The following is a 27,521-nucleotide window of genomic DNA, read 5'->3' as shown; positions in this document are numbered from 1 at the left end:
GCACCGGGCAGCGCCGGAGCTCGGCCGGGCCGCACCGGGCAGCGCCGGAGCTCGGCCGGGCCGCACCGGGCAGTCCCAACGCTGCGTCCCCAAGGGTCACCGTGGCAGACAGCACTGGTCTGCTCCTGCTTCTTCAACTGCCCCTGGTTAGGTCAAAATGATGGAGATTCCAACAGGACACATTTATACCCCTGTGGCAGCTAGTAATACACTAATAACTATCAATATCAATAAATCTGCTATTCATTCTAATAAATAATCATAGCTTTAGGTTGCAATAGGTGATTATACAACTGGATCCTAAAACATAATATTGTAAATAGAATTTAATAGATCTCAACAGTAGAATTTTTAATAATTGTATTAATAGCTAATAGCAATACTATAAATGCTAATGCTTACAGGATATGATAATAAACACTAATAAAATAAACAAATACTAATTAATATTAAATATTAATAGAGCTAATAACCAATCCTGTCACTACCCTGACAGGACAGAGGGCAAATGATGGGTGACACTGCAGGCTACTGGGTGACCCTAAGGCCTTGGGCTCCCCTGGACTGCACAGGCAGGTTTTGATCCATTACACAAACTGTGCCTTCTCATTAGGCCCGAGCTGATAATAATCAAGCCCTGCGTTCTCTTTTGACCCCTTCATCAATTATCAGAGCCTCAAATGCCCTCAAGTAACCCCTGCCAGGGACTCCAATGACCCCTGTGACCCTGAGCAACCCCTGAGGTTCTGCACCCTGAGCTCTCGCCTGCAGCACCCCACACCACATCATAACCAGGCAGGGGCAGGGATGTGAAGCAGGCTCCCCCCAGCTCCCTTCCTTGCCTGGTCCCTCCATTCATCTTCTCGAGGAGCTGGCTCCTCAGCAGCAGGATCTGAGCAAGCCAGAGAACTCACCTGGCTCATGGTAGCCCTTCAGTTGTGCCATACACAATCAGTACAGAGTCTTAAGCTTTATTTTTCTATTGGCCAGCAACTTAAACTGGGTTAAAAAAACCAAAAGCAATGAATATTGTTACACAGAGAAAAAGTATAAAACAACTCAGTGGATACAAGCCAACTTACTGTTTATGTCTCATTCTTCCTGGCCTCTCCCAACCCTGTACAATGTGTTTGAAGGGAATGGGCAAAGGCAGCTATGAAGATATATTTAAGAAATCAGAAATATTGCTTCAAGCAACATGCTCAATATTTTCCTCTTAATTAGTAGTCAATACTTGTTAAGGAACTTTACTATAAAACAAGAAATAATTTAGAGATTTTTCCTTTAGATCATTACAGAATAATTTAGATTTCTTTCCTCTCTTTTCTTACTGTTGTGGAACCAAGGATACACCTCAGTTCCTCCCCTCTCTTTCTGCATTAGTTGAGGATTATTTCATAGGACTGATAATGGAGGAGTTTCAGATTGACCTGCCCTGAATTTTAAGTGTCGCCCTATAGTGCCAGTCCATGATTTCTGCTCTGTGAACCAAAGCCCCCACGATGCTGCAAGACCCTTTTACTGGTCTGGATGATTCTGCTTATATTGGCTGTCTGCTGCCAGGGGCTCAGCCAGCACTGCTAAAAGGCCAGAGGAGGGAAGAAATTTATTTATGAAGGTCTGAGCTTGTCTTCAGTGCTCAGAAACACCAAATTCCCCTTTCTGCTGCTTCATGAGTGTAACAGGCATACCAGGAAGGAGGGAACAAGACAAGAGGAACACAGGATTCTGTGAATTCAGGCTATGATCCTGCTGGCACCAAGTCCATGGCAATGTCTGTGTCCTGTGTGTGTCCAGGACCCCAGTGCAGAGACAATATTTAATTAAAACCTATTCCTCAGCAGCAAACAGCTAACCCAGCACTACCAATTTACCAAGTACACTGGGGCAACTGGTTGGAACTGACTCTCCTGACTTTCCTGGCAGTAACCAGTAAAGTGAGCTTCCAGACAAAGCCAGAAAACCCTCAGCTAATTAACAAGCTATTTGGAAGCTGAAAAACATTGGTGTATATCCATTTCCTGCCAAGGGAGGTAAACCTGGAGGTTTTAGTTAGAAAAATCAAACCAAGGGAACATCTCCACATGTAACAGATGAAAAAGGTACTTCCACTAACTGAGCAGGCCAAAGGGTAGCAAGATACGGCAGCCTCACAAAAAGACCAGTTCTTCACCAAACCTCATAAGGGGATAGGGAGGTGGCAATAAGAGTCCTCATTCATGCTGGAAACCAGTCAATAAAACAGACTAGACCCGAAAAAGGCAGTCCATCATCTTTGCTCCAGAACTGCTGGGAGGCAAAAGGCCTCTTGTGGCTCCTAATGGCACTGTGTTGGACTAGGCTTCAAGGAAGAGAAGGAAGAATTGCTGAGAAATCCTAAGGCACCCACAGCATCTTGGCAACTTGAGTGTCACACCTAGATTTCAGTTGCACCAAGTTGTGCTCCCAGTCAGCTGGGCTCCTGCCCCCAGTAAGCAGGCAGGCATCCTCTCTGGTGGAGAATGGCTGTGTTAGGACATTGGTGCACACTGGGGAGGAGGGAGAGAGAGAGAAATCTTCCATGTATGAGAAACTCAGCTCTTGCTCCAGCTCAGTGCAGAACCATCAACTGTCCTCACAGTCAGTGCCTGTGAGCCACTTCTCAGGAGAGCAAACCATGATTCTTGTACAGCATCCTGATAGCTTCATGTTGGCTCGGGAGAAGCCTCAAAGGAAATGGTCTTGGATAAATCTTGCTTTGTAGTTATATCAAGGGACTGTTGTGCTAAAGCTTCTAGCAGAAGATCCACAGCTTTTTTGCTCTTGACACTGAAGAGGAGCCGCTGAACTCCCGGCTGCCTTGTACACAACAAGGAGGGTGACTTTCCCCAGAGGGGCAGGTAAGGCAGTGCATGGTTCTAAAGGCATTCATTCAATTGCAGAGCCAAGTCCTCAAGTTACAGACACTTTGGTGGTGGTGAAGAGTGGTCAGGTTTGGCAGGTGCTAAGGGAAGTGGCAGAGGGGGAGCAACAGAGCTCTCACAGCTATTAATATGGTTCTGACTTTAAACTCTTGTACAAGCAGCAGGTGAAAATCATCCCAAAGATCTACAGTGTAAAGGGAAGAAAGAAATACATGAAAACCACAGAATGGATGCACTGGAGTCAGCAACTTGCAAATTAACAGTTCAGACCCACACGAGTGTCAGCCAGCTCCTGCCTGGGGATAACACACTCCAGCTTGCAATAAGCAGCAGGAAAAAAACCAATCTGTGCTAATCCTTGTAATTAACCACCAGTAGCTTCCTGGGGTGTAATTTGGCTGCTTGCCAGAACAAAGGGGAAGATGAGGAACACATCTGCATCATGAAAAAAGAATATCCTCTGCCATCCCCTCTTAAAATGAGAGTGCAAGACATTCACATTCTACATCTTCAATCGTCACCCTCTTGCAAATCAGACCCACAGGGCTGTTCTTCAACATGACACAGCTGCAGCAAAAATTCTGGATAACTCGAGATAATCCTTAGGATCCCGGGTGGGAGGATCCCTGCTGCAGGGCAGGCAGTTATGGGACACAGCCACAGGAGGGCTTCCTCGAGCTGCCGAGCCATGGCCTCCCATAGCCCCGGAGAACAACTCCTTCCCCAGCTCTACTGGATATGGCACCTGCAGGGAATCCACCAGACTGGCACAAAGGCTTTTGCTTTGGATCTGGTGAATCCTCGGGTCCCCGAAGTACCTGGCAACTTCTTGCCAGGCAGGGAAGAGCAATAAAACATCTTTATTTCCATCTCTCAGCTCAGGAGTTCCTTCAACTTCCTCCCAGCACCCCAAAACTACCCTCAGCCCTTTTTACCTGCACACAAGCAATGCTGATGCCCACTGCCCCAATAATTTTCAGATGCTCTTGAATGAAGTTTTCCAGCTTGGTAATGCAACCACTCTGCAGGGTGAAAGGAGGGGGGGGGGATACAGAAAATTAGCTTCATTTTAACCACTTCTTCATTTTAATCCAATGTTTGCAACCCTTGAAAGCAGCACTTTAAAAAGTGGTGTCTGTGAGCCATCTCTTCCCCCAATATCTCTGGAAAAGCTAAGCAGATGATGTGAACTGTGAACTGCATCATGCCTGGTATTGCTCAGGACCAGCTGGCTCAGGAACCTCTGAACAAACCCAAGGTGGCTGCTGGCAGTGCAGGGGAAATGCAGAAGAACTGACCACATCACACACAGAGTGTCATTCTTCTCTCAGGTATGTGGAGAAAGATTCACTCACTCACTGCCTAGCTCCTGCCTCGAGGGGATGTTTATTCCTGTGAGGCCAAAAGGCCAAGGGAATGCTGCTAAGTGCATCCAGAACCAACAACCCTAACATAACTCAAGCCTTTTAGGAGTAAATTCTTCCCACTGCTATTTATTACAGTTTGGAAGGGAAAGCCAGGCTCTGTCTGACTCTGCCTTGCAACTGTCAATCAAGGGCCAGAAGTATCTCCATTTGCACCTCATGGAATAATTCCAACCACAGGAAGCTGTGCCAAATGTAGGACTTGCATCCAAATCACTTATCAGAACTAACAACCTCTCCTGCTTCCCCTCCTAATTGATGTACAAAAATAATTATTTTCCTCTATATCAACAGAGGAAATCCTCTATATTATACTTAATATATATATTAAGTAACAGTCTACAGAGCTGAACACTCAGCTAAAGAAGTGAATTCTACATTCCAAGGAATGTTACTGACCTTGAAGCCTACTGACAGTTTGCAGTAATAACCCAACACCATCACTCCCTGCCCACCTCCTTTACATACTTTGTGGCAGGTGTCTCTGAAGCCCTTCTGCTCTTACCTCCTTGTAGATGTTGGAAGGATGGTCTCTTCTGCCACACAGGTCAGTGATGGTCTTACAGCAGCTGTCTGGGACCTTCCTCCCACTGGCCTCTGAAGATTTGATCCACAGGCTGTCTGCCCAGTCCGTGTAGTTGTTGCTCCCACAGCACTTGAACTGCACACACAGAGAGCAAAGGCTGAGCCTGCAAGCACTGCAACCTTTTTCTCCTCCAGCCTCCCACATCAAGCTCTGGGCTTCACTCTCCTTTAGTTATTTCATAGGTTTGGAGGTTTTTTATAATTATTAGTGACTTTTGTGCTAAGAGTTCCCCAAATGGCCCTTTAAATATCAAGTTCATCCATCCTTCAGCAGCTGTGACTTTTGTTTACTGCTGGGACGAACTGTAACCAGAGCGCACCTGCAGCTGCCTCAGCTCATAACTGTGTGTTAATGATGGCAACAGGATAAGTTTAATTACCAGTTACCATCACAAATGCACCTGCTATGGCACTATGCAAAGAGCAGTCCCTGTGCTTTGAAAATGCCTATGCACAAGGGCCTTTTCTGTGGGAAAACCTGTCAGAACTGTGGCAACCCTAACCTGAACTACCAGGCACAGCAAGCAACAGTGGCAGAAGAGTTCTTCTTTCATTACATCTCGCTCTCTGGGGTGCTGAAAAGCTTAATGAAAAATGTCAGCAATTTCTCCAAAGCTTTGAACTGGGAAAGCAGAAGCAGCTGTCAGAGTGACTTGGCAGCTCCAGTTCACTGGGAGCAGTTCAGATATCATTTCCCCAGTGCTACTGGTCATACAATTCAGTGATCACACCATGCAATTCTGCCAGTTGCATGGCTCAGGCCTTGCACTTCGCCCAATTTTGTCTTGAATCAGAACATACACTCAGCTTACAGAAGAAATACCTGCAGGTTGGACGTCAAGAGATGCCTTTTGTGTGCTTGGTTTTAAGCCCTGAAGTTGCATAAATTCTCTTTGCCTCCAGAGCCACCCACCTCCTGCTGCAGTTTGTCCACTGCACTGGTAACACTCTCTTCTCCCTCCTTCCGGTACTTCTGCGTCATGGTGTTCTTCAGATTTTGTTTCAGCTCCAGGCTCAGCTGAATGGAAGAGACAAATGGGATCAAATCACAAGGCAAACTCACTTCTCAGAACAACCCAAAGCCCTGCATATATTCCATTGCTTTTGCCCCAAGAGGAGGATGGAGAACCTAGTGGAAGCTACAGCTTCCTTCAAGATTGTCCTCCAAGGCTGGACTGGACAGGCTTATTTCCAAATGATTACAGATCAGACCTCTGTTTTAGTAACTGCAGGGAGGTGCTTTGGGATCAAACTTCAACCTGTGTTACACAATCCCACATGGCTTCTCACCTTGAATGTGCAAGATTGCCAAGACATCCCTGCAGTGAAAGGGAATACAAAAGTGTGCCTGCTTAAACATGAATATGCCTGTGAGACCATGTGCAGTCTTCTCCCTCTAAAGCCTGTAAAAAAATACTAAAAACTCTATTTTTTTAAAAAATACAAATCACTCTGTCCAGGAGCAAGAAGAAATCAAGAGTCCTTGGCATGATGGACTAAAGCCACATAGACCAAACAGCTCTTGTATCATCTTGAAAAAGGATGCCACAGGAGGGAATTAAGTGTGTGATTGCAAAAATCACTGCAAGGCCTTTCTTGATAATAGAGAGACAAAGTCTGATTTTGCAAGAGCAGAATTTCTGAAAGCATAATCATAAACCACTGGCATGTTCAAGTGATTGGATTCAAACACTTATTCCCATGGAGACTCTTTTAATCTAGCTGAATTCTTCTCACCCTTTGGTGACAGCCAAGAAGTGCCAAAGAGCCACATCCTTTTTTTTTGTTATCCTGGTTGCATCTCTTTTTTTCTTTTTTTTTTTTCCATACTGGTTCATGTAGCAACACTGTTTTAGTCCAACACCTTTGAAATCCCAAGTTTCCTATATAAACCAATACACACAATGCCAACATGCATTTTAGATGGGGTCAATGGAATAAACAGCTGAGCAACCTCTTTATATACCTTTTATTCTACATAGTAAGTAGTAAATGAGAGGTCAAACATCTGGTTATACTGAAGTGTGCAAAATACAGTCTGGAGTTTATTCTCCTTTTGAAACACTGCTTTCTCCAATCCCAGGTGTCAGATGGGGACAACACCTACCTCACAGAGATGATATGAGGCATCATTCATTAATATTTGAAAAATGCTTTGATATCTTGGGCTGGGAAGCTCTATGGAAATGCAAAGGATTTAGCATAATAGAAAAAAAGGAAAAGGTTCAGCAACTGGAAGGCAGAGGCAAATAAAGAGGAGAGTCCATTAGCAGAATTATTACTTGGGAGAAAAGCAGTTACCTGTGGGCTCACGGGGAAGAACTGCAGCATGGAACAGAGATAAAGAACCAGTTTAGACACACACATGCAAGCCTTAGACACCAAAGCAAGGGCTGAAATAAAAACAGTGGCAAACAGAGCAAGCAGCCTGCAACCAAGAGAGAAGCAGGATTCATCAGCCAGAGGGCAAAGGGATGTGCAGCTGTTGATCGGAGATGCACTCAAGTGATCTAAAGCACTCAAGGGTACAGTTCTGGATATGCTGTTCCTTATTTCAACCCGGGGATCAGCTCCTCTTCACCCATTGTCACATATGAACCTCATGCCTTTGCACAGATGGATGGACAGATCCTGGCTTCCTGCCATGCCTGCCAGGATTGATCTTTTCCTGTTAAATATGCAAATTCATACCCCAGATCCCTCCTGGCAGGAGCCAGTACAGTTCTTTGGCTCCTTGCAAACCACCAGCGCCCATCCAAGGCAAAGCATAGAAGGTCCAAAAGAAAATGGAATGGCAAGGAGTCCTGGCAGTGAAGTCAACAAGATGGGATGTTCAGCTGCTTTTCAGAGAGCCATTTGATAACAATCCTAATTTGCCACTTCCTATCAATTTCCAGACACGAGAGCAACTTTTGCAGGCAGTTTATGCCTTGGCGGTTAAACTCCCTTTGAAAGCAAAGTGATGAATTAAGCTCTGCTCTCAGCAACAGCAAGAAGTGCCAAACCAGACCTGCAGCTGTTGGGAGCCTGTCCTGTGTCTCCTGCCCCTCAGCTGTGCTGCTCAAGTAAAGCTCTCAAAAAGTTCTTGACCTGAAAAGACCTCCCAGCTGGTCCATTCGTTACCTTTGCTGGATGCAGCAGGAACTGTTCCTGTGTCCTGAACACACTAAAGTGGCACTAACATGATTTCAGTTGTTTGCACTATGCCTTGAAGGCTGTAAGGAGAGCTCCTAGATCTACACAGCCTCAAAAACTGTCCTCTACAAAGCTCTGCAGAAAAACAGGGCACAAAGTGCACTACAGGAAGGAGCTGAGCAGCAGGGCTGAGCAGCCCCTTGGAGTAATGACCACCACATTGTCAAAACCAGTAAATAATCCAAGGTCTTCCATACATGAAGGGGAGTGAGTAGGTGAACCCAAACAGACCTATGTCCCAAGCTTCCAGGCCAAATTTTGGCTGGAGAAATGGGATGATAACAAGCTGTTCTCTCTCCCTTGTTTGAATCTCCAAGGACTAATGCCCACTCACCTGCTGGTAGTAGATATAGGCCAGGATTCCTGCAATGATCTCCAGGAGAAAGATGCATAGCAACAATATGAAGTACTGTAAAATAATGGGAAAAAGACATTAGAATAGGAGAATAAAGACATTAGAAAGGAGATGCCAGGAGGCAGCTTTTCTTTACCTGGTAAAATGCCTTACTCTGTCCTCACTGATGCTTTTCTGCAGCAGTGTTCAAAAGCAGGGGCTGGGATTAAGACTTCAATAGGGGAGGAAAGGAACAATCCTACAGATTAATAAAAAACCACCAAACCACAGAATAACTGAAGACAAGCAGCAGCAAGTGTGAGTTTAACTCACAGTGCCAGAGGGATATAGATAATGGAAAAGTGCAGGCAACCAAGATAAGATCACTGTACAAAAGAAACCTAGATAGATAATCTAATGACTACACTCAGTATCATAGAAAGTATCTGATTCTGACATCAATACAAAAAAAAATTTAAACTTTTACTTGTTTTGACGTTGTTTAGGGCATTTCACCAAGTTACTAAGGAACAATATATGTTATAAAGATGACTCAATAAAACCACAGAGGGTCCATTTCACCAAATAAGCAGAATAGCAGCTAAGCATAAAGCATCATTTGTGCTCCCAGTGACTTCTGCAGGGCTCAGCCACAGGCTGAGGGGCACTGTAGAAGTGGATGGACTTCAGCACTGATTCACACTCAGCACTGAGACTGTATGTGCTCCTGAACTGGGCTCTAGATGGAAAAGCTCTGCATCTCAAAAGCAAAGTGAGAAGAACTCTCAGAAGGCTAGTGGGAGAACACGACTACTTCTTAAAAGGGCTTAGTGGCAATGAAGTGAAAAGGGTAAAAGCCCTGCTTACCACAAGAATCAAATGGGCAGTACAGAAAACTATTTGGGAGCCCTGTTCTATTCACAAACAAGTCAGAAAGCCAAACCCATGAGGAATATGTGCAGCAGATTAAAAGGACTAGGCTGGCCTGAAGAGCCAGGGTGATGCATCCACTTCCTGCTTAGGGTCCAAGACAAGGTCCAAGCTTTTCAGGGAGAACCCCTCTTCTGACAAACAGCCCCTGCCTTGCTCATGCTCAGCAATGAACAGTTTCTTTACAGATCCAGACTATTCTGTGACTGCTATTAAATTAATCTTCCTGTAGATAAAGCTGAAGAGACCCCAGTTCTAGCCATAACAAGGACCTCAAGCTAGGTTCCTGTAGGAGCTGGCTTCCCCAGGACAGAACAAACAAAATATCTCCGTTTTCTGTTTTACCCTCAACCTTAAGAAAGGTCTGTTACCAAGAGACAAAGCAAATGGCTCCCTACAAATGTAACTGGACATCAAACCTGCACAAAAAAGGACAGTGAAGATCTGGACACAGCAAGGATGCCTCCTGCTGCACAAGGGTTACACCCCCACTGTGCACTCTTTTCACTAGGTATTTCCCAGCCCCTTCTGCAGGAGTAAAATGACACAAACACTCAGGCTTCCTCCTTCACCCCTGCTGGGCTTCAGCAGCTGCAAAGGAAGGACAGCTGGGTTTTATCTGCAGTCCAGGCTTTAATCTGAGCACACAATCTCAGCCTTTCACTCCCCTGCCCCAGGCTCTCCCCAGCAGCCATCCCGACCATCCCCGCAGCCTGTACAAGGTACCCATTCATCCCGGGGCAGTGAGTCACACACTGGAGTGCAGGATAGCTAAAGGCTGCTCCCAACACTCCCAGGAGGTTGAAAAGGGGCAAGAAAGGATTGGCAGGCCTTGACACAATGGCTGGCTCTCTTTTGTTGGGACCTTGTTATGCCTTAACTGACCTGACATAATTTCTCTGCCAAGGAGGGGCAGGATGCTGAGAACAACCAATGGACTGGAAAGCTTATTTATTTTTCCTTGCTCTGTGTAATGTCAGATGCATTCAGGTAGAGCTAAAGTTATGTCACCACGAGCCCTCTGTTCACTGTGCTGGCTTACAGTGGATAGAAACAAACACATATCCAGCAGACCTTAACAAATCTGAGTCACAAGTAAAACCTTGTGAGGGAGCTTAGTGCATCCACCACCCATGAACCCAACCTGTCTCTGCTGATACACTCCACCATTATCTTACTCTCATCCTTCCCTCAGGGCCACTTCTAAGTATCATGCTGATATAGGGGAGCAGCAGCTCTCACTTGGGACACACACAGAGCACAGGGCAGCTCTCCCTGCTCTTCAGCTGTGGCTGCAAGGCTTTCTTAGAGATCTCCTATGGGAGGAGTAGGCCAGCTCTGGCATGGAACTGTAGGGACATGCCCTACTTGTTTCCCAAGTCAGAAATGTGCGATCACCAGAAACTCTCTAGCAAACACATGCCTGGACCTGGGTGGGCTCTAAGAAAAATTTACCCTGGCTCTGGTTCCAAGACTGAGTCAGGGCTACTGGGTGTCTCCTCAAGATCTAAAGAGCCCAAATTCCATCCAGTTTCAAGTGAGGTACCAAGTGTTAAGTGTGTTTTCTCTGAATAACACAAAAAATGGTTCAACCCACCTGCAACCCAAATCATTATCTGGAGACATCTTTCTACTACTTGAAAAAGAGACAGATAGCAATGATACTCCTAAATCAGCATCCTCACTTCAGTGGGAGGGTTCCAGGCTGAAATGCAGCAGGAACAGAAATCCTAATCCATGTGAGTTGCCTTCTCCCTGTCCAAGGTAGCTGACTAGAAAAGGCAGTGTGAGGGGCCAGACCTGAAGAAAGTCACCTTCTCCCTTTACAAGCAAGGTCTCCTATTTGACAGGTCTTTCCCTGGGACTCCTGCTGCATTTTGACTGAAGTATGATATAATAGTGGTCTGTGTCCTTGTAAAGAGCTGGACTGCAGCATCACAGCCAGCCAGGCTGCAGATCCACTGCCTTGCCTGCTCATGGAGCCAGAGAAACTCCTCCTCTACTGCCCAAGCCTCAACACAGCACATGGTTAAGGAAGGCCAGTAAGAAATGACAAAAAAGTAGCACAGCTGTCACTGATGAGCAGTGAAATACTATGAAAAGCCTTGAAGTGGGCTCATAAAACTCAAATTACATACAAGGCAGAAAAAAAATTCACATCTTCCCAACTTTTCAAGAGAAAAACAAACTAAAAACCAGATACGTATTTTACAAACAGCATCCAAAGCTGTCAGTAATCGATTCTTAAAAGCACCAAGGCAGCACTGGGGAGAGCACAGCTCTGTGCTGCTTCTACTGCTCCCTCCCATATTTACATGGGTCTCTGGTACACAGGGAAAGTGGGACTGGCTGGCACAGCTCCGGGGCTGACTGTGAAGCTGTCAGGATTACTGTCTGAGCTCAGAGCTGGCAGAGGCCCCCAGCCAGGCTCACCCAGCCCTGGCAAGCACAGCCCTGTCTCAGATTACTCAGGGCAACCAAAGCAGAGCACGAGCAAGAAGAGACAATAGGTCTGTCACAACCAGCCACTCCAAAAGGACGTGTGGTGTAAGGAGACAGAGTGACCTTTTATTCCCAAGAGAAAATTATTCATTTTCTATGGCAGAATAACAAAGAAAACTCCACTGGATTTTCGTATGTAGCTTCTGGTGAGGGAAAAAGACAAAGAGCGGTCTCTCTGGCATGGAGAGTCAGTGAAGCAAGGCCAAAACCAACTGCTACCGACCAGGAACCCACTGAACAAGCATCAGCAATGCACTCACTGTGTCTCCCTCTGTATTTTATTCTTCCTCCCTGGCCCTACTCTGCCTCTCACAGGGATTATCAGGTCTGGATAGCAGTGAAGCATCAGGCTTGCTCACAACTCTTATTTCTGCTCCTCTATCCAAACTAAAGAGGAGAAATGGAGTCAGTCAGGTGAACAAGGATTTGCAAAGGGAGGAGGTGGTGGCTGAAGTATTTTTTTCTGTACCTGTGAATGCCAAGAGCCACTGATTGTTATTTCAGTCACTGCACTCACCACTGCAGCCCAGACACTAGAACAGACTGCTGCCACACTCCAGACTGAAAGGGAGATTTGAGAGGGAGCAAGCAAAATAGAAACCTCAGGGATGGTAAAAAACTTCAGTGTAGGTGGGTGAGCAGGGAGCTCAGGAAGTAACACAGAGAAAGCTGGAAAAGAAGCAGCAGATTATCAGAATAGTATGGCTCTTCTTTGTGGAAGCAAGACTAAAGTAATTTTTTTGCAACTGAAGAAAATATTGGAAATGTCCTGATCTTTGACAACCAAGTGAAAAAGTGTATTAATCTGGCTTGAACCTAATGTCATTAAAAATTGAACCCAATGGCATTTTGTTACAGGTCTCTCATGTTTTCCTCCCTCTTCCCATTTTCCAAAATAGAATACAGAATGAGCAAGGAAGAAGGAAGAGACAAAAGCCACAAGATTTTGTTTTGAATAGTTTCAAATAAATGTTCTCACATTAAGCACAGGTATTTCAACTACATTTTTTACTCTTGAACCATGCAGCACACTATTTGTGTGGATGAAACAAAATGCTCCTGTCCCCTGGGACATGGACAGCACTGCTGTCAGGAGCTGGAGACCTTAGTGATATTTGCTCTAGGACAAACAAATAAGACTGGTGCACAACACAACCAAGATCCATTCCCCAAATAAAACAATCAAGCAAAACTCACCACTCGTAGCAAATTGCGCCGCTCTTTGAAGGTGGCACAGCACCCAAGGATGCCAGTGACCATGACCACCACCCCAGCCACCACCAGGATATAAGCAGTTGCAGAGTATGTGCTGGAGGAGAGCAGGCTGATGTAGTCACTCTTCTCAGCCAGGGTCCAGGCGCCCACTGCCATCACAGCCCCGCCAGCCAGCTGGGGAGAGAGAAGCAAGCAAATGAAGGGTGTCTGAGGCATGAACTTCCTCACCTCCCAGAGCAGCTGGACAGAGACAGCAGGAGGTGCCAAAGCTCCCTCAGCTAGCCAAAGATTATCTACATTAAAGGATGGACTCACTGGGACTGGAGCAGGTCCTGAGCTTCCAGACACCCAGTTCAGCACCCCAGGCAGCCTGAGATGGAAGCCATCTAAACCATCTACCAGTGTACAGCAGTTCATGCTCAGACCACAGTCTTCCCAAATGTAGCCACACTGGGATTTGGGCAAATAAAACATGTCAAATCTGTATGACCAACCTGGCTGGCTAAACTTTAACCCTTGTGACAAGTGAACACAGAGAACCCAACCACATCCCTAGTGGTCCCCTCTCTCCTTGTAAGCCTTCAGCTTCAAGGGTTTTAAGCAGCTTCTGGCAAACTCAGACAGTTTTTCTTAAAGGTCTGATCTGGACACTCCATTGCTCTGTCCCATGCACTGAAGTAAAACACAATCCTTTGGCATCAGTAACTTTTGTGGTGGAAAGTATGACTCTAAGAAGCTCTAAAGTGGATCAGCTGCAAGAAGGTATGTGTCATCTGCCAGCACTCCCTCTGCCATTTTGAGAGGAGGAATGGCAAGACAGTGGAGCCTTCAGGCTCTGGAAAAAGTAAACCAGGTGAAAAATCAAGGCTTATTTTCAGTCTTCCTGTAATTTTCTATATTTGGTAACATGACCTAGAAACAGCCACATGCTACAGTGCCAAACCATAACTTCTGCAGCCTGAGCAGCCAAGCCCCAGGGGTGACATTTCACCCAAGAGGAGAAAGGCTGTGTCCTACTGACGTCAGCACTTCTTCCCAAAGACTTCATTACACCCAAGATTTCTGCACCCCTGACCCCAAAATTGCAGTGCCACCTCATTGCCTCTGACACAGACTGAGTTTTCTTACCCAGAAAAAGAAGTTGAAGATGAAGAGAAGGTACTTCAGGCAGATGGTCCCACATGTTTCCTTCTTTTCTGTATACTCACGCATCTTTCTTGTTCACCAAGTTCCTAAAAAAAAAAAAAAAAACCAAACCAAAACCAGAAAAGCTTGAGTCAGTCATCACACCACTTCTCCCAGAGGGCAGCATTACTACCCTCCTCCTGCAAGACCTAACACTTGCAATCTTTTGAAGTAAGCTGGTGAACAAGCCATTCAGCTGACTTCAGGGACACAGGACAGTGCTTGCTCAGATAAAGAGCTCTCCTATCCATTTGGGTGACCTACACAATCCCAGGCCTGCTCTCCAGAAAATCCCAGTCTGGCTCCTGACTGCAGCCTGTCGCTGCTGTTCTGAAGGTGGCAACAGAAACCCTGGTCTCTGATATTTATGGAATAATCTGTCTCCAAATAATATTATCCTCTCACTGGCATTAGTTACAGCTGCCTTAAATAGATCCTTCTCTAAGTTTGGGCTATTTTTGATCTTTACAACTGTAACTGGGAACACACTTGTTATATGTTCAGATGTCCTATCCTTTTTGAACCCCAGCAGTCTGTTGGAGTAATTAATTCTCTTCTTCACTGCTTATTTTCCATGGCCCTTCTCACTGGCTGGCTGTCCTCCAGGGCACTAAGAGACTGTCCCAGCGACTAAGAGGAAGAAAACAACCCTTGGCTTCAGATGATCTGACAGCATAAAATGCCCCTGCAGATATGTAAGGTATGGGATTTTGTGGTGAGCCAGTCCCAGTGCAGTGTTACAGACCTGCTGCACCCTGGAGCAGGTTTCCCAGAAGTGTGTCTGCAGCAAGCACAGCTCCATGTTACTTCTCTGCCTGTTGTTCAGACCTCAAAGTCTGAACCTCTCAAAAAAATATCCTCATCACTGCCTGACCAGGCAGACAGGACAAAAGCACTGCACAGAGTATTGCTGCCACCATCACCTATGTGAGGCAGGATGCAGAAGTGCAACCAAATCCTCACCACTTGCATTCAATTAAAAAAATCATCTCTTTCCTCCCACACCAGCCAGTAAGGAATGATGCAAACATTGTCCACCAACATCAGAGTGCAATGTTTTCCTGAACCAGCAATTTCCCTGGAAGAAGGAAGGCAAACAGCCTCTACATTTTTCCAGAGGCATGGAGTTCATGCTTAGTTAATATACAAAACTTCTTCACACCAGTGATGCAAACTCCCGCCAGGGAGCCAATGCAGCTACACCCAGGTATGCAGTACAGACTCATCTACCTTGGCAAAACACCTGACAGCAAAGAAAGTGAGAAACAGGTACACACAGCCAGGCTGCACATCAGCTGACTATCAGCATTATCTTTGCCACCACACTTCTAATGTCTGGCTTCAGAGCCAGAGGAACCAAGGCTGGGAACAGCAGTTGCCCATTCTGCAGCATAACTGTATTTTATTTGCAGGAAACTATTTCCTTGTGCTTCATGCCAGCCCAATCAAAATCCCCAGCCAGGCCCCTGCTTTAGAAACTAACAAATGAAGCTAACAAGAAAAGCAAGAGTGCGAACATGCCAACAGTCCCACCCATGCCCTTCCCCATCACCATTTCACAAGAAAACATTTTTCTCTGAAATAATATCTGGCAACAGCAGTTGGCAGAATTCTGCTTCACTGGCAAAGGGAACAGCTCTGAGATGGTGGCACAGATCAAGGAGAACAACTCTTCAGAGTTATCTCCAGAAAAGATCATAACCTCCAGCAATGCTCAGATTAATTACCATGTTGCAGCACAAAAGTGCCCCAGGCTTTGGGAAGGAATGGATGCTGATGGTACTGCATGCACTGACCAGGCTTGCAAATTCTCCATGAGAAGAACGGAGAACGCCCCAAGAACACAGCGTTCATGGAAGGTGACAGATTTACAGTTGCCAGAGGCTTCATTAAGCCACAGAACAAGAATGACAGCAGCAAGGCAGCCACACATGCCTGCACAACTCAGAACAGGTACCTCAGCCCAGATCTGAGAGATGCCTTCCAGTAACAGGATTTCTGGCCACCCCTTCCAGTATCAGGGCTGCATGTAGAGGAACGTGCACTGCAGGCCTGCAGAGACTGACCAGGGGATGCTAACCAGGCTTTCTGTCCTTAGGCTCCTTGGCTCAGTTTCCCTCTTGCTCCCAAGGATTTTAGGAACCAGCCTTCCTTCATTGCTGCCTTTCTTCCATCCATCCATCCATCCATCCATCCATCCATCCATCCATCCATCCCCTACATACTGCCATACAGCAGGTGCTGGCCCCTAGCAAGGGATACTAACTTGTCCCTCCTTCTGATCCAAGAGCTCAGAAATCCCAGTCACAGCTCCATCTAGTCCAGGGTGAGGACTGGGCAGACACACAGCTGAGCCTGCACTTGGATCAGGTGACAGACAGTCTGAAATCCCCCCCAAGACTGCAGGTCCTGCTGCACCCAGCACTGGGTACAGGCCTTTCAGGCAGCCTGGCTTCGCTGCTGGCAGGAGAGGATGTGCCTGTTTCCAGAAAGCTGGCAGGGAACAGCTGCAGGTTTATAAAGCAGGGTGAATCACCAGGGATGGCAGACCATGAATCAGAACGCAATCAGGGCTGTCTCCTGTCTGATCTATCCTTCCTAGCCAGGAGCAGAGCTGATGGCTCTGGCTGCCTCTGCACGCTCAATGACTCACCCAGCCAACTATTCAGGGAAAGGCAGCTCTGCAGACCCTCTTTTTGGAAATGATGTTTGTGCTCCTTGCCTCACACAGGGTGATCTGCTGCCTCCCATCACCTGCAAAGACAGGGTCAGGCTTCAGGGAGCTATCCTGGTCTTCAGGGAAAGCAAGAGAGGGCAGGAGACTACAGTGAAAGGCTTTTCCCGAGGAGCCCCAGCAGTGGGAGGGGGGAACCACAATCTGCCTCCCAGTTTTAGGGTCACTTCAGGCTCTGAGCCTCATGGTCCCAAAATGCACAGAGGTGTTGATCAGTGTCACAGCACCAGGATGAATATGAGGGCCTCATCCTGAATTCATTGACACAGCCAGGGTCTCTTGCCTTCAGTCATCCTTGTAACAAACCCTCAGAACTGATATGAATCACTCTTGAAACCGGACAAGGAGCAGCAACAGTAATTAACACACATAATTCTGTTCTATTTTAAACACTGTGGAAAAAACCTGTTCTGAATCACTATCAATAATTACACATGAGCTCTCTGATGAACAGGAAATGGAAAGCTCTGCCACAAGGGTATATTTACAATTACATAAAAACACATTAATTAAACATAAGCTTCATAATGGGAAGTACTGTGCTAACTGAAAAAGTGGTTAGAAGACTAAAAGTATTTCCATAATGAAGTTTACTTGGTCCAGTCCAACAGACAGTAGCTTCATCAGCTAGTTAAATTTCAGCAAGCAATCAAGGAATGCAGGCTGTGAAATTGAGTCCCACAATGGAAAGAAGTATTTTTATGGAAGTCACAAGAATCAACAAGAGGTTCCTACAATGCCCACACACACACACTGCAATAGAAATGACAGAGAGAAATAATTCTCTAGGGAAAACAAAATGCATTAAGCTGAGAGGAAAAAAACAAGTGACAGAACCTGTAGATGAAAAGGAGGGGTAACAGTCTGAAGATTAATTCAAGGAACTGGGAGTTGAACAGCTTGAATCCAGCTTCCCACTCTGACACAGACTTTGTGCACAGATTTGGGCAAGTCCCTCAGTCTGACCCCTTGCCTCTCCCTTCCTCTCCAGTTCAAGACCCTCATCTTTCTCTAAACCCAGTGATTTTATGAGGCTCTGCACTGAGCTGATGGAGGAATGCCAGCTGAGAGGCATGACAGGCTCCAGGTGACTGGCAAATTGGCAAAAGCCCGACAGCAACACGATTTCAAAGACTCAAAATGCTTTTGCCTGCAAAGACTACTTCAGCCAGTGAACTGGAACAACCTCTTTTATGATTAGCAAAATACATACTTATAATGAGAGGAATGCCTGGTAAAGCAATTTTGGCAATAATTTATGAGGCTTACTGGTTTAAATACATCAGAGATTGAGAGATGCTAACAATGAAATATACGAGTAACAGTGAATAACAGTGAAATAACAGTGAAGCAAGGAGAAACCTAAGCAAACATCTCAAAAAGATAAAAGAGATAAAGAGTGAGCTCATCCTGCCCTGTGTGACTGCAAGCCACAGCCTCCTAGGAGGGTAAGAATATACAGTACATGACTGCCAGCAAGGCTGGGATCACATCAAACATGAAACCATTCTATATCTGATTTTCTTGGGCTCTCATCCTACCATGACTGAACCCTTAGGACAAACCAGACCACAAGAGCTCACCAGAAGTTGAGCAGTATGGCTCCAGTTCTGGGTGCTGAGCATCTGGGAACACAAGCACTGCACAGACAACTGTGAAACCTAAAATTCCAATGGCAGGACTTGCTCTGTGTGTTCCACACCACACCACTGTATTTTTCTTTGCAGACCCAGAGGCACACATAAACATGCACACACAGCCCAGCTCAGAAAGCATATGACATGCACACACACACACATACACTCCTGCTGGATAGACATTCATTTAGTCATCCCAGACACTGCTTGGTACATTTGCCTCAACTTGCACAGTAACAGCACTTAATTAAACAGCAAAGAAAGCCAGGCCTCCAGGCTTTTTCTGCACAATCTGCCCTAAAGCAGCAAATGACAGATGGGGAAGAAATAATGCCAAAGAAAATGAATAGCTCCCAGGCCATTAAAAGCATCATTATTTAAAAGTATTGATTTTTGAGTGATAGCAAGCAAATTGGTATCCAACACATCAGTGACAACTATTCCACAGATAACTCACACACCACAACTTAGATAACTTCTAACACCTTTGCCAAAGCACATAAGAAAGACTTGCTGCAGGAAATCCCACTGCACCTATGCTGTAACAAAAGTGCAACCACTGAGCACACTGCTGGCCTAGAGGAAAATGTTCCACTGGAGATGACGTGAGCTGGGCCAGATAACCCTGGCAGCCATCAGCAAACAAAGCAGACATCCTTCCCTTGGTATGTGCTGTGCAGGTGTGGGCCAAGAACTTTAATCTTCAGCAAACTCACTGACATTCTTCGGCAAGGCTAAACTCCAGCCTTTGGAAGCATGACCTCTCTTGAGTTCCCTCTCTGTAAGATGAGAACATTACCACTGACACTTTACCTACCCCTCTGAACATCCTCAGAAAGGGCCTCCAGCTGCCAGAAAGCAGCTAAAAGTAATTTAAGTAAAGCCTTCCCAGGAGAGGAATTCTAAAGCTTGCAGGTAAAGAGGTCAAATTCAGACCGTGTGCCATTATCCACCCCAAACTGACAGGCAACATGGATCAGCAGTCTTGACACTGACCTTTCACCACCAAAGCAGGTGACAGCACCAGTGCAAATGTTCAGTCCTCTTCAAGGGCTTTTTTCCACCCCCTCTCTTCTTGCTGGCTCTAGTCTGCTGCTGGATTTAGGAAAGCAGAAAGCTGAAGGAAAAAAGAAGAGAGATGCAGAGAATCATGAACTATGCCAAAGACTATTCTGAAATCAATATATGATTATATGCCTTGCCATCAAGTCCTTTAAGTAGAGAGCCCATGATTTCAGAATAACTCTTATGAATGCATTTGATTAAAGTGCAAAGTGTGCACTGGATAACAGGGAAGAGCTTAACTGCAGCAGGGGGGAGCATGAATATCTTCTGCTGGTAGAAAGCTGTCAGGACAGGTTTGTATTTACTGCTGCATCCTGTAAATGCTGCTATCAATTCTGTCAAGGCTGTGTACACAAAATGACAGCTCATTCTGTTGGAAAAGGCCTGAAAGCAACTCCATGAGAAAGCTCAGGAAGATCCTTCTGTGCAGTGCAAAGCCCTTCTTGGTGTTAGTGCCTCCAAGTGATCAAGTTTTCAACCTGGTCATGAGCAACCCCATCCTCTCTCTTTCCTCAGCTCTCCCTTGATGAAGCCATGTAGGCACTGATAGCCACACTCCAGTCATGGGATTCATCCCATCAAGATTCACTCATGGCAGGCAGGTTGTGGCTTTCTAGCAGCACAGTGGCTTCCAGGTCCTCCCGTTTGTCACCCACACTGAGCGTACCAGTGCAGAGACACCTCACCTGAGCTGTCAGCCACATCTCCTTTTTAGAAATATCCTCCAGGGCACCCAGCACATGGCAGAGCAACAGGCTGAGGGCCCTTGCTAGCACTCCATCCCTCTGACCTTGGTGTGTCATCCCATGGCTTGTCACTTCTGTGGAGGCAGCTAGGCTGCATTAAGGCTGCTGTACTGGCAAACAGCCTCTAGCATCTTCTCTTTTCTCTGCTTTTCTAAGGTAGAGGGTCCCAAACTAGCAACACATCTTCTTTTATAACCAGCTTGGATTACCCCTGCTTCCATTCCCTATGAAAAATGATGCCAATAAGAGCCAGAAATTTGTTGATTTACATTACTACACAGCCTCTAGACCACAAAAACAGCTCTTCAGAGAAACAAGTGGAAATGCCATTTCTTGCACCACTGGAAAGTAAGCCAAACAAAGTTCTTGGGCTTGTTAATTAAAAGTCAGATAAGGGAACTTTCTGAGGAGCTAGGGAGAGGAGAAAAGGCACAGTCACCTAGAAGGCAAGCAATAGTTCTTAATCCTCCTGAGGCTGAGCCCAAGCTCTCCAAGACCAGCCCTAGTGCCCTGCCCTTTACTCATCTGCTTCATGCAGCTCCCACACTCCTGGCTTTTCAGAAGGGAAAGCTGATCCAGGACATAAAGCTCAATGCTTTTGTTTTCCAGCAGCATTTTGGAACGTGCTGCAAAGTCAAAGTACTTGTGCCTTGGACTGGGGAGAATGCAAAACATAAGTCAGGCATCCACAGAGGAGGAAAAGCTCCTTCTAAAGAAATGTCATTTAAATTTAGGGGGGAGAGGGGGGACAGGTACACAGAACAGATTTTGGTCAAAATCCCTCCTTCTTGACATCTTTGGCAGACCCTGCTTGACCCTACCTCTTGACTGGGAGAGCACTTTTCCAAAGAACTGAGAGAGGGTAAGTTTGTTCCCATTCTGGGAGCCTGGGAGGATCTCATATCAACAGTCTGTGTCAAAGCAACATCTCCATGGGCACATGACAGCCCTGCTGTCGCCCCTCAGAATGCTTGCCAAATCCCTCCTTTCTTCTGCCCTGGCTCAAGGTGCTGTGTTTTGAATAGACCCCTCGAGAGAGATGCAGCCTCCATACTCCTGCTCATTTTGATAAGAGCCAAGTATCCAGAGAGGAGCTGCATGCCTAATACACCTGAGCAGTCACCTGCTCTTTGAGACAAGACTGTCTCTCCAGAGAAGAGCATTCAGACCTTTCATTCATATTTTCAAGACTGTTTACTCCCCCAGGGGAGGGGCTTACTGAAGCATAAATAACAACAAGCATAAATTTCAAACTCAGCAAGGATTTACACGTTCAGCACCACCTACATACCTGCAAATTAAGTGTTTTATGAGGGGATTAGCCAAACTGGGTGAGGCAATGCCTGGCTGCAGGATCTTTGAGGATAACAAGGACCTTGGCATAAAACCAATTTTACAACCATTAAGAAAAGAAAGCATAAGAGAGTAAGATAAGAGTGATCGAGCGTGCCTGGGACTGTGTGTCTGTACCCTAGCACTGTTTCACTACAAAGCAAACAAAAAGCCCTTCCCTGACAAAACATTCACTCATCCACAACCTGAGAGCACAAACCCCATGTCTCCTACTCCCAGAAGTGGGAAAGCAGGGAAACAAGCACCCCCTCCAAGGACCTAGTCCCCATCAGGAGCTGGAAGGCAGGCAGAGACCAGCACCCACTGTGTGAGCAAGGGAAACTCCTTCTGCGTCAAACAACCTCCTCTTGTATCCCTCAAGGCCTCCTTTATCCTGAAGGATCCCAAAGCACTTCACACTATTTATACACAGGAACCACTTCACCCATCATTGAGCTGAGGAGAGGAACAATAACCTTCTCTTTTCTCCCACTGGAAGCTGCAGAAATCAGTGCCTGGCTGTGTTTGCAGAGAGCTCATAGCAATGAGGGTTTGACACAACAAGGAGCAATAGTTCAGATAGGTCAGGGTCAGCCAACAGACAAGGCAAACTCTTCACTGCAGCCCACTATTGGTATTTTAAACTCTGTTTTCCCAACCTGCTCATGGGCATTGTGCGGTTCTTTTTATTTCAGGTTTTCTTTTCCTTTTTTTTTTATTTTTAAGCAGGGCTTTGTCTGCACTGGAGAATTTACCAGTAGCATTAAACCACATTTCTAAACAAAACATTTTGTGCCGAATCAGCTTTCTGCCTGATCCCTTCCTATTCATTATCTTCCTATTCATCCCATTCATTTTGAGCCCAGCGCTCAGAAGCAAAGCCACTGGGTTCTCAGTGTTTTCACAGAGTGCTCACAAAACCTCCCTGCCCTGTAGCCATGCCAGTACTAGAACCAAGTCAACAAGCACTAAAAGTCCTGGGAAGATGGAAATCCTCCCAGCATCCACAAAGCCTATTCAAAGCACTCTCCAAATAATGTAGCAGTGATAACCATTTTTTCACTCTCTGCAAAAAGCTGGGTTTTTACACAGTGGTTTGAGCTGAGGGCAAAGACTAACCACAGAGCACGTGCTGCATTGTAGCTACTACACAGTCATTCAAAATTTGGCTGCAGTCTCAGTGCAGTTTTGTTCCCTATAAATCTGTACATTGAAAAGGTGCCCACCTAAAAGCCAGTAGATTTCCTACCTCCCCACAGTGTCAGGTGCATATCCCATGGCAGATTGTCATCTTCACTGCGCCAAACTCACAAACAAATCATAGGGCTTAAAATCCCACTCTTAAAAACTTATGCAGCAGTATTTGGAAAAGAGAGCAGGCAATTTGTGTGCCCTACAAGGTACATCTCTAGCCTCTCAATCACAGTGTTCTCTAATCTCACTGCCTGAAAGATCCTCTGCCTCCTCAAAGAACCCCAATAAAGAAAAAAGAGAGCAGGTTATAACAGGAGCACAGAGAGATTAAGTGCCTCTCCCAGCAGAGAGAAGGGGTGAATTTCCCCTCCTCAACATCCATCCTCCAGCAGCCAAGCTGTCCTGTCTTCAGGAAGACCAATGCAGAACACGAAGCTATAAACCATAAAGTTTTCAAGTTATTTGTTAGCACTCACTGCCTTGCCTGTGCCCAAGACACCTGACTGCAAACAGCACAAAGCAAGAGGTGCACAAAAATCCACACTAGCTCTAGCTTTTGTACAAAACTTGTTTTGTTTTGAGCGAGTTGTTCCTGTTCTCACTTTCTGTGGTGCAAAGAAGGAAAGCAAGTCTCTGGAGTCATCCCACACATCTTTCCCAGGCAGCCTGCCTCAGAGTGAACTCCACTAAAATCACATTTTAAAAGCAGTTGACAAGGGATTTGGCAGTGGAAACCAAGGTTAACATTCTTACTGCTTCAGACCTGTTGCTGATTAGCTCAGGACCGGTGCCAGCCATGCCAGAGCAAACCTGAGCATGCCAGCAGTGGAGCAGGTACCTGCTGTACCAGGAATGGGGTGATGCACTTTGCAGCGCCCTGGCACACAGACAGAAAAGGGAACATCATTTTCTACACAGGATATCCTCATGTGGGAGCACTCACATCTGGAAATACACACTTTTCTAACAGCAGCACCACGAATGGACAAGAAATCTCTTCTGACCATCAGTCCTTATATATATCCCCAGTAACATTGTCTCTGGAGGTGTTCTGAAGTGGTCACTGAACGATTTGAGGAGTTATATTCCTCTCCACAGCTAAAATCACTTTATTAGAGTCAGATCAAATATCAAGCAGCAGTCAAGGGCAATTAAATGACATTTAATTTCCCAGAGCTGTAAGTCGAAGTTCATAGGAGCTCTCTCTCTCCTGTTGCTATAGGAGCAGTGCTGGAAACAATGCTCAATCAACGCTACATAAGGCTGCCTTGAAAAGGATCGTTCTTCCAGTAAAATTAAACAACTCCCAGCCAAAAATAAAACATTCCTCCCCCTTCTGCCCTGCCCTTGTGCAGCACGTTTTAATGACTCCACCAAAACCATTTACGCAGCTGTTTTTGGAGCAGCCTGCAAACTTGACCGGGAGGCACCAGCATGTGGATAAACAACCGGGAGGCAAGGGCTGCCTCCAGGCAATTCCTGGCTGGCCCTTCCCCAAGGCTGGCAGCAGGACACAGGCTCCAAAGAACTCCCTGGTTCCACAGCACGCACCACTAAGCTCCGAAGAAACCCCCCAGCCCCATGGCAACCACGGCTTCCCTGAAACACCCGGCTGTGCCGGTGGCACCACCGGGAGCTGGGCTTGCTCTGCTCCTCTCTGCAGCTTCGAGCCAAGGCACAGGCAAAGGGCAGCTCTCCATGAAGGGTACACAGCCATGATCAGCACAGCAACTTTGGCCAGTCTGTCTCAGTGTATGTCCTGGTTTTGGCTGGGATACAGTCGGTGCTCCCCTTAGTAGCCGGTGCGGTGCTGTGGTTTGGATTTAGTAGGATAACAATGTTGATAACATGTTTTGGTTGTTGCTAAGCAGTGCTTACTCTAGATCAAGGACTTGTCCCTTTCCCATGCTCTTCCATTAAGGAGGTGCACAGGAAGGAAAACACCATGGCCAGGACAGCAGATCCAAAGTGGCCAAAGGGATGTTCCATGCCATAGAATGTCAGACTCAGGATATAAACTGGGGGGAGCTGGCCGTGAGCTGCTGGTCACTGCTGTGGGATGGGCCACAGAGCTGTGTGTGCGTCATTTCTGTTTCTTGGGATTCATTCCTCTCTCGCTCTCCTCTTCATTACTACTATTGTTATTATTAAAATTATTACTACTATATTTGACATTGGTTCAGTTGATAAATTGTTCTTATCACAATCCATAACTTTTAATTATATTATTTTACTAATTCTTCACCCCATCCCATCAGGGCAGGGGCATGAGGGAGGAGTGGTTGCAGGGTACATAATTGCTGGCTGGGGTTAAACCATGACAGTGTAATCATCCACTTCATTTAGAGCTGGCAAGGAAAAGAAAGGGGGAAAGGGTTCTAACAGATGCCAGCACAAAACAGCTGGACTTCAAAGGAAGCAGGAAAATGCTGAAGGGGATTTCTCCACCAAACCACCCTCCTGTTAACTTAGGACTCTATGAAGAAGCTTCAACAAAGGAAAGCCTAAAATTACTTTGAAACTTAATCCTCCCTGCAACCACCCCATCCACCTTAGAGGTCAATTTTCAAGTCAGGAGGAACCACTATCATCTCATCTGATCTCCTGTTATTTTAAAGCTTAACATTTAAAGTCTAGAAGCAGTCCACTCTATATTTTACTGCAGCACATTCTACCCTGGAATAACCCTCAAATACCAAGAAGACTCAAGAATACCTCAGGAGATGGGAGAAACCATACTTTGTTCCCTCAGGAGACTCTAAAAACCTAACTGGCACATCCCCAGCATCCAGGCTTCTTTGAGCTCAGCAGAAAGCAGCAGAGCACTTTGCTCTCCGTTGCTGGGCAGACTCATTATCCATCTTTCAATTCACCCAATGCCATTAGTGAGCAGGAGGGGAAAAGCAAGCTCACTTGTAGGTGAAGACTCTCAGTAAGTCTTTAAGTATTAAAAGCAAAACATACCCAAGAGAAAATCTAAGAACAACACACTCAAAAGTTTCTGAAGAAACCAAGTCACTATCTTCAATACTAAATGCCCACTGTGAAAATGAGGTTCCTCTAGCATAGACAAGGATAGAGGAACCCAGAAAACAAAACTTATCTCTTGCTTTTGAAGAATTTAGAAAAACCCTAAAATCCATGCTGGAAATAACCAGGTCAATTCTAGCACAGAAAATTTTCCTCCTATTACTCACCTCAGTCAAAAGAGTGTTCTAGCTCTGACTGTCCAGGGCAGGATAATGCAGGGAGAGGGGACCAGAGCTGGCCACGCAGGGAGAGGGGACCAGAGCTGGCCACACATGGTTATCAGTGTCAAAAATTATGAGAATACTGATGATCCACAGCAGTTGTGCCCTCATACAGAGGGAAATCAGCTTCCCACTTATCCTCCTGTAAATGTGCTATTGATAAGAATCACATTGATGTAACTACAATAATTTATTTTGGCTACTCTCACTGCTCTCATCTAAGTTGGCTTCCCCCTTCCTTCTTTTTTTCTTAAAAGATTGTTAAAATTCTCTATGAAGTAGCAAACAATAAACCCCTTTTTCCTACAAGGGGGTTCTCTTCCACATGGAGACAGTTGCAGCCAAAGTAAAGCTCATGATGCCAGTGAAAGCAGAGGTTTTCCTCTGCAACTGTCTGCTTTTCCCTCCTCCCAAGCTTCTAGCAGCACACCTGTGAGAAGGATGCACCGTTCCAGAGTGCCTGAGGGCAAACAGCCCAGTGAAGTCAGCAATGACCATCTTGTCCCGGTCTAGGCACAGTGGTTGAAGTTCCCTTTTTTCATCCTGTCTCAGACACACTGCATACACCAGAGGTGAGCCCTGTGGGGTGCACAATGGACAGAACAGGCTTTTGTTTGTCTCTCCAGAGCCCGTTTCTGAGGCTGAGCACAGCCTCATTCCTCAAACATGAGCTCAGCCGGACACATGCACTCTTTCCCTGCTCAGGAGAAGGAAAAAAACCCTGACAACTGGGACTCAAAGGTGCAGGAACCAGCCTGACAGTTCTTCCTCCCCAAATATAGGAGGAGGTCCTCCCAATAACAAGAAATATGTCTTTTAAAAAACCCTCCAGGTGGACAAGGCACAATGGAGACCACACCAGATGTCTCCTCACCTCCAGCAGACCTCTCACCTTTAGCCAAGTCTCCCAGCAAAGATGGAAAAGGGCTAATTCCACATACAAGGGGGAACCTGCAACCAACTCCTCAGCAAGTGGTACTTCCACACAGGACTGGACTCACCCTTTCTATGCTTCAACAGCCAAAACAACAAGCACAAAGCCCAACAATTTCCCATCAACACATTCCTTGCATGCAGCACCCGACACAGAACCAGGAGATTCTTTCCTGCTCCCACGTGTCCATGTGCCTGGCTTCTGCCCTCACTGTACACCCCTGTGATGGCACACACAGTGCCCCACCACCTCCCTGGGAGCTCTGCATGCAGCGCTGACCATGGAGAAAAGCAGCCAACCATCTCTGCTCCCAGGGCAGTGTGGGGGTGAGATGTGGGATATGAATTCCTCCCTT

The 27,521-nt window shown here is 46.1% G+C and overlaps 1 protein-coding gene across 5 annotated transcripts in view; it reads right to left on the bottom strand.

The window, feature by feature from the left end:
* Positions 1 to 955: 955 nt before the first annotated feature.
* The window catches only part of CD151 (CD151 molecule (Raph blood group)), a 32,123-nt gene continuing 5,557 nt past the window's right edge, over positions 956 to 27,521 (bottom strand). For 2 of the 5 annotated variants that reach the window (XM_071427686.1, XM_071427685.1), the window contains exons 2-10: positions 19,641 to 19,761; positions 14,217 to 14,320; positions 13,071 to 13,262; positions 8,442 to 8,516; positions 7,214 to 7,234; positions 5,826 to 5,930; positions 4,833 to 4,988; positions 3,839 to 3,925; positions 956 to 3,087 (exon numbers count right to left, since the gene is read on the bottom strand). In XM_071427686.1, coding sequence (XP_071283787.1) covers positions 3,028 to 3,087; positions 3,839 to 3,925; positions 4,833 to 4,988; positions 5,826 to 5,930; positions 7,214 to 7,234; positions 8,442 to 8,516; positions 13,071 to 13,262; positions 14,217 to 14,300 — 780 coding nt within the window. In that variant the 5' untranslated portion in view covers positions 14,301 to 14,320; positions 19,641 to 19,761 and the 3' untranslated portion in view covers positions 956 to 3,027. Of the gene's footprint in view, positions 3,088 to 3,838; positions 3,926 to 4,832; positions 4,989 to 5,825; positions 5,931 to 7,213; positions 7,235 to 8,441; positions 8,517 to 13,070; positions 13,263 to 14,216; positions 14,321 to 16,926; positions 17,028 to 19,640; positions 19,762 to 27,521 lie in introns of all 5 variants that reach the window. The other 3 variants (XM_071427687.1, XM_071427688.1, XM_071427690.1) reach the window with 3 other exon arrangements.

Source organism: Agelaius tricolor, unplaced genomic scaffold (assembly GCF_023055355.1).
Source record: "Agelaius tricolor isolate 1412-34295 unplaced genomic scaffold, bAgeTri1.0.p SCAF_5, whole genome shotgun sequence".
In the NCBI taxonomy this organism is placed as follows: Eukaryota; Metazoa; Chordata; class Aves; order Passeriformes; family Icteridae; genus Agelaius; species Agelaius tricolor.
This window is presented reverse-complemented; position numbering and strand designations above follow the sequence as displayed.